Below are 7,544 nucleotides of genomic sequence, written 5' to 3' on the forward strand. Positions count from 1 at the left end.
AAATCTTGAATAAGAGATATAGAAAACCTATCAATATGGTAGACTGTAACATGGGTATCTAGTTACACATGAAATCTTACTCAAGTAATACAAACGATAGTTTTGGAATCATTTGAAAATGATCAGAATATATGAAGTGTATGTGAAATATGTTTTTTATATAATTAAGGTTTTCATTTCATGATGTTGTTTGCTTTTTGAAATATCTGGACAAATTGTAAGATAGAAATATACCCTTCCTCCAACACTAATTACATATCCATTTGCTTTACCCAATAGAGTTTCTAAAGAACGTGGAAGAGTGATTGACTTCAAAGAGATACTTTACGGATATATTAGATGGCACCCTAGTCATTCCATTGAATATATCATAGACATGTTATTACTCTATAAAAAGTACCGAGGCAAGAAAATGACAGTTCCTGTACGGAGACATGCCTACCTTCAGGTCAGTGGAAAAGCCTTTTTTTAGGTAAAAGATTTCTCGTCAATGTAAAACTTGACTAACCTCTCACTTTCTAACCTTTAATTGCATGTCTAAAGATATATATTGAATACCTGATTGTTTGTTTTGTAATTATTTGTTGTGCAGTACGTGATTCCAGACATTTGAGATCCATGTCTTAAGAAATATATTTTAATCACATGATCAACATCCAGGTTCCTCTTGGACCACTATATGTCCGTGAATATGAAAGTCTCAGACCAGAGACTGACATTGCCCCTACTTCAGGAATCCAAGACTTTGTTGAAGTAGTGGTGAAGAAAAGTCTCAAGGATTTTTCAAGCCTTCACTATCAGGTATTTTTTTTGTTTTGGTTTGTTTTTTCATTTCTTTTTGCCTTTTTCATTTTGATTTATTTATTTTTCTTTCACTATTCTCTTAATGCTTGTCTTTCTTTTTGCTTTTCTCCATTTATATTTCTTAAGTTTCATTTGTGGAGTTTGTACTTGATTATATTTTTGTTTGTTTTTTAACATAATGGTGTATTAAGTTCTGCATTATGCAATGCATAAGAAAACATGTGCTTTATTATTATAGGATTTTATTGCTTTGTTTTTTTCTCCATTGTTTTTCGTAGATCCCTCATACTGGATCAGCAACAGTACAGCAGAAACCAAAGAAAATTAATTTTATCCTACCCCTCGCTGGTCGGTTTAGCATCTTCCAAAGATTTATGGGTAAATCAGTTTTGAAATACTTTTGGTATTTTTACATTAACCTGTTTGTTGCATGTACAGACTAATTAGAAATGGTAAGATACAAATATTCATCCCCTTTATGCTGTTTAATACCCTGATTATGTTTTGCACATGTTTATACATATTCATTTTATAGTTCTGTAAGAAATATTTATATCAATATCTCCACTAAATCCTACTTTTGCTATTATACTTTCTCTGTCATTCATTCTTTTATATGAGTCTATTCAATACATACAAACCCATGAAACAGTAATATTCAGTAGGATAGTACTCTTGAATGCAAAACTATGCATATATCCTCTCTCCAATAATCCAGACTTTATTTTTAGGCTGCAGACTTTCTTATGTATTAAATGTATTAGGAAGACTTTCTTTGTGAGAGGGAGATGTTATTGGAGATGGTTATGTAAAGATCATTGAATGGTTTGTCCTGCAATGGCTGCTATGGATGGATTTATGGAGTTATGGATGCTTAATGTTCATTGTATTTAAGTAGATTTTTATGGCTCCAAATCAGCATTTAAGCTTTAGTTTTTGAAAAAAGTAGCTGAAGTGATATTTCTTAGTCACTGAAATACTGTTGTACACTAGGAATCAAATATAATTCCACTGGATCAGATGTCAGAACTTGAAAGATCTTGTCAAATCCATTAGGGAGACCAGCTTCTTTCATTGTTGCATATAGGTATACTCTTAAAATGAATTTCTAACATATAACAGTATAGTTTTAGAGGAACTTTCCATGCTGGATAGCTCCAGTAAAAAGTTACAAAATAACAGATCATTATGAAAGCATGTATATTGGTTAATAGTTAAGATTCATCACATAAATATAAATAAAATAAAGGAAACCAGTCTTCAAAAATCTTTCATTATGTTGAATGACTTGCAGATGATTTCAAACGGGTATGTCTAGAAGGAGAAGAAAATGTGCGTTTGGTGGTGGTGTCCTTCCGCTCTCCACCTGGCCAAGAGGACACGACAGAGAATGTGGAGGCTCTTATTTCCAGCCTTCAGTTGGACTATCCTGAAGTTCCTATGAGTGTGCTACAGGTGGGTGATTCACATTATTATTTATTCTCCTTTATACCTTTAGTTTTTTGGTGTTTCAGTATGTGATTTCAATTCTGCAGGTTTTATTTTGGCAATTCGATATTCAATTAGTAAAACATGGCATTAGGTTCAAGGCTGAGTCTGTGTTTCGAGCTTTTGCTTTTATTTTATTTTATTTTATTATTTTTTTTTTATTATTTTTTTTTTTCAGGTGAAAACTATTTCATGAATCTTACATAACTTCTACAGTGTCTAGAATTATCATTATTTTTAATGTTTGTGAATATTTGTTATTCGTTCTTTGCTCATCTTAGTCAAACCTTTATAAACTTATGTTGTTCACTGAAGTGGCTTTTTCTTTGTCTTCATCTTCTTCCTTTACATGTAAATTTATAATTTTTACCTTTCTCATCAACTACATTTTTATCATCATTCTACTTTCAAAGATAACAGCATAGTGTCTACTTACACAGGCAAACACAAGTTTTGCTCGAGCTTTAGCCTTAGAGTTGGGTGCTGGCCAGTGTGAGGAAAATGACTTGATGCTCTTCATCGATGTGGACATGACCTTCACTCCTGGTGCTCTTGATAGAATCCGATTACATACAGTGCAGGGAATCCAGGTATGTATAATTTTCTTTCGCAAAGCTTTGATACCTTTTAGTGTGTTGGTAATTTTGATTATTGTTCTGTGCATAAAGGTACTTTGGTCTTTCTTGTGATGAAATGATGTATCCTGTTGTTTATTAATGTTCATTTTTTCTTTTTTTTCTTTTATCATCCTGATAATTTTGTCTCTGCAAGTTCTGAATCATGTTATTATTACAGTTATGCAGTAATTTCATTGCTTCTGTTGTCATAGGTGATTTTACATATTAATTTGATTCTTAATGATGTATTCAGTGAATGAAATTAATGTTGTTTTTATGCCTTCTCTTTCCAGATATATTATCCTATAGTTTTTAGCGAGTTTGATCCAAGTGTAACAAGAAAGGGAGGCAAAGGGGAAACATATGACCACAATTTGGTAAGTTACATGTTTTCTAGAAATGAATTAATGAGCATCATGTAAATAACCAGACATGTAAAGGAGATCCTACATATTACTCTAGAGAGTTAAGTTTCAAATTACAATCGCTCCCTTTTAGGAGTGGAAAATACCACTAGTAATTTTAACTTTAAAATTGGTCTCCACTTGTAAAATTATATGCTGGAAAGGTGATTGGTGCAACTACTAAGGAGACGACTCCAAGAATGGCAGGGAACCTTTGATGGTTCTAGTTACATTGGCAACAAAGTTAGTTTTTTTGCCTGATAAATTTGCTTTTTTTTATGCAGATTGATGAAGAAGTGGGATATTGGAGAGCATTTGGATTTGGAATTGTATCAATGTACAAGTCTGAATTGCTAATGGCTGGTGGTCTAGATACTTCCATTCTTGGATGGGGTCAAGAAGATGTTGACCTCTTTGAGAAGGTGAGTGTACTATTTTAATAACATAATGTGAAGTGCTAGTTTGTTGAGTGGTGCAGATGTAGGATGATCTGCTTTTGCTGATCTGAGAATAATTTCATGATTTTGTAATTTCCTCCAGTGACATTAACATAGTTCAAATAAAGATAACTTGTCTCAGGTATGTGATTTCTTGTAAGTTCAGATTACCCTGTTGCAGATGAGTGTTATCTTGTAGTTAACATTGTGTTGAAATTCTACATGGCTTTGACTTTGCTCTGTAAGGCCCACTAAACAGTGTAGACAAGTTGTGCTGTTGAATGCTCTCTGTTTAACCCAGTAGCGCTGGTATATTTTGAAGCCGAAAATAATAGTTTATGGGCAGCTTCAAAACTGGTGCGTGGGACTGGCTCGGAATTTGCCCGTGTGCCGGCTGCAGCCCGTGACAGAATTGGAGCGCAAGTTCCAATCCAGCATCACAGCAACGGGATGCCCAGCAATTTTTATTTTCCGGGACACTTGTCATAAATAGGTTAATCATACTTTTGTAATGAAAAAGCCACGAGGAATGTCAGAAATGATAGAAATCACCAAACTAGCTTTAGTGGCACCTCACAGTTTGGTCATCTCGATAATTAAGGGAGTGTGTCTACAAGACCATTTAATGGGAGCTCCTTTTCTAATGCTGTAACCATGTTGATGTGACTACATGAATGTCATATCAATAAGTTATTTCGATGTCAGTAATATATACTTAGACCAGCTTTATTAATTTATTATTGTTTATGCATACCTTAGCAAGAATTTTTCAAAGAATGACAAGTTAAAAGTAGGCACTGCATAGCTAGAGAATTGAAAGTAGCTTGTATGAGTAATGCCACTGAAGGAGCTGGAACTTGCAAGGTTGTAGCTGATGGTTAATAGTATGCCACTGTGTGTCATAATTTTTATGAAAAAAATCCTTATTTTTATAAAAGATAATTTTATATCTTCCTCACCCCTACAGGTGCTGAAGAAAAAAATCCAGGTATTTCGAGCAGCTGACCCTGGCCTAGTCCATATTTTCCACCACGTTGACTGTGATCACAACCTCGTCACGAACCAATACCAGATGTGCCAAGGGACGAGATACAGTACCTATGGTGCTACACATTCCCTCGCCAAAACCATCATCGACAATCCAGAAATCCTAGCGTACAAGAGACGAAACTCGTAGTCATTATTTTTGTATAACCAATAATTTAATAAGCGTTATTTTTTATAATTTATTGCCCCTCGAGGCTTACTTAGGTGAAAGGTCTCAGTGTGTGGAGGAAAGGAAGACATTCCTATCTCACAGACAAGAGTGATTGTCATGACTTTTAGGGTTAGGTTTTATTCTTTGAATCCAGATTTTCGTTGACCAAATCCTTCTCTTTTTATTTACTATTCTTTGAACTTAGGAAGAATGTTCCCATCATTGGTGTTAAAATCATTGGTTTTAAGTATTTTAAGAACAAACTCAGAGACGAATGACAGTGTGCGATGCAGCTGATATTTTATTGATTACCATTTACATTTCCATACTCTGTAGATTCATATAGTTTTAGGACTTGTTCCATTTTTCTACATTTTTATTATCATTGTTATATTTTCTTTTGTTGTCGATATTATTATTATTATTATTATTGTCTTTATATATATATATATATATATATATATATATATATATATATATATATATATATATAATTTTTTTTTTTTTTTTTTTCATCTTCCAACATCGTCACCATTGTTATTGTCTCAGTTGTTGTCAACATCAACATCAGTAGCAGCAGCAGTAGCAGCAGCAGCAGTTATCATCATATATCATCTTCTTTATCTTAATTATCATTATCATTATTACTTTTTTTTTATTGTCATTATTATTATTATTATTATTATTATTATTATTATTATTATTATTGTTATTGTTATTGTTATTATTATTATTATTATTATTATTATTATTATTATTATTATCATCATCATCATCATCACCATCACCATCATCATTATCAGTATCATTATCATCTTAATATTAGTTATTATTGCTATTATTATTATTATTATAATTATTGTTTTATGTTTCTATTATTATCAAGGCTATTATGATTAGGATTAGGATTTTTACTATTATTTCTATAGCCGTGTTACTATCACTATCACTACTACCAATATTATTCCTATGACTGTTGCTTTTACTATTATTGTTACAACTGATACTGATACTATTGATAATACTGCTACTGTTTAGTGCTCAATTATGTATGCACAATCATTATCATAATGATAATTCTTTATTCATTTTAACTTTCCCAATTGCAGCATTAATAACATAGATTATTACTCACTACCTGTGCTAGTTCAAAATGAATGAAATCATTAATTTTTATGATGGATAGAGTTTTTTTTATTATTATTATTCTTTTTTGCAGTTATAATCAGTTCCTCGGTGTTACCGTTCACCTCTCTATCTTTTATTTTGTCATTCTGTCTTGTGCTCAATAATGGTAATGTATGAGTCATATTGTAGGAACTGTTCATTCCTTATCACAAAGGAAGGAAATACATATCCTTGGAAGTTAGTTTACCTGTTGTGAATGGCAAAGGAAATTGTTGGAAGTGTAAACTCCTTGCAACTTCAATACATATGCAGATGGACACACAGGGAGAAGACACACAGAGATACAGACAGAGAACACATGCAGGGACATGTGCACATACAAGCAAATGCACACATAGACACGCACAAACATTCTTTTAGACAATCATATGTATATAAGAATTATTGCCTTCTTTATTTATTTCCAGGTATTAGTTTATTAGTTTTATAATCGATATATATATGTAAGAATATGTGCAAGAAGCAGATACCAGAAGGTGCCATGATTATAATGATATGAAATACTCTACACTTTTTCTCATTATTTTTTACTCCTCTACATTTAATGATCATTAATTTTATAAGTACTTAGTAAAAGGGCTTGATTTTATGCCACTTAAATTGTGGGCCAATACTTAAAGTAAAGGAAGAAAACACAAAAGATTGAATAAGAACTATAAAATCTCAGACAAATTGCTGTGATCAAATGGGTAGACGCCTAGTGTGTATCCATAATTCCTCAATCAAGAGTATCCCACCGTACTTTGAATCTTTATATCACACTTGTGAGAAACCATTTGTTACCAAAACAGACACCTAAAATGTTTATATTTCATAATATGTTTCAGGTTAATATTATTATTTGCACAGTCATCCTCATCAGTTTTCTATAGATTAAGAAGCATCCGACAAATCACGCATTGACATACATAGGAAAGAGAGCACTGTGAGTAGCTTTGATAGAAGAGAGCAAGAGCCATGATAGATAAATAAGTATGTCTAGATCTCTCATGGGTACATGAATAAAAAAGTGGGCCCAATGTTTCCTTGTAAGACCTTGGGTGGATTTTTTATCTCCTTTTTTAAGTGCATCTTATGTGCTGTCAGAGATAGTACTTCATATTTTGATATTCGGTACAACTAGGTGCCTCTTTCATAGAGCATAATGCAAAAAAATATTGTCTTTCTTTTCATGGCAGCAGATTTCCTCTGCATATCTTCTATACCTTATTTTAGCCTTAACCATCCATGCTGCTCTCTGGTCAGCTACTTTATCAGTCACTGTTAAGAAAGTTCTTAAAAAAACTTTTAAAAAGGTACTGATTGTTGCAAACAGAGTCTGAATTTTAACAGCTATTTTTTGTTTTTCCAATCTGCAAGTAAGACTTGGCAGCTCTTTATTACTAGGATGAAAGCATGGAATGTATTT

General features: G+C 32.5%; 1 protein-coding gene across 1 annotated transcript in view; it reads left to right on the top strand.

Annotated features, from left to right (window-relative positions):
• The window catches only part of Chsy (Chondroitin sulfate synthase), a 28,518-nt gene extending 23,165 nt beyond the window's left edge, over window positions 1-5,353 (top strand). Inside the window, exons 6-13 of the mRNA XM_027376285.2 lie at window positions 280-448; window positions 661-801; window positions 1,083-1,182; window positions 2,099-2,259; window positions 2,733-2,882; window positions 3,203-3,286; window positions 3,598-3,735; window positions 4,718-5,353. Coding sequence (XP_027232086.2) covers window positions 280-448; window positions 661-801; window positions 1,083-1,182; window positions 2,099-2,259; window positions 2,733-2,882; window positions 3,203-3,286; window positions 3,598-3,735; window positions 4,718-4,927 — 1,153 coding nt within the window. The 3' untranslated portion in view covers window positions 4,928-5,353. The remainder of the gene's footprint in view (window positions 1-279; window positions 449-660; window positions 802-1,082; window positions 1,183-2,098; window positions 2,260-2,732; window positions 2,883-3,202; window positions 3,287-3,597; window positions 3,736-4,717) is intronic.
• The last annotated feature ends 2,191 nt before the right edge of the window (window positions 5,354-7,544 follow it).

The sequence above is a fragment of the Penaeus vannamei genome, chromosome 17 (genome assembly GCF_042767895.1).
Source record: "Penaeus vannamei isolate JL-2024 chromosome 17, ASM4276789v1, whole genome shotgun sequence".
In the NCBI taxonomy this organism is placed as follows: Eukaryota; Metazoa; Arthropoda; class Malacostraca; order Decapoda; family Penaeidae; genus Penaeus; species Penaeus vannamei.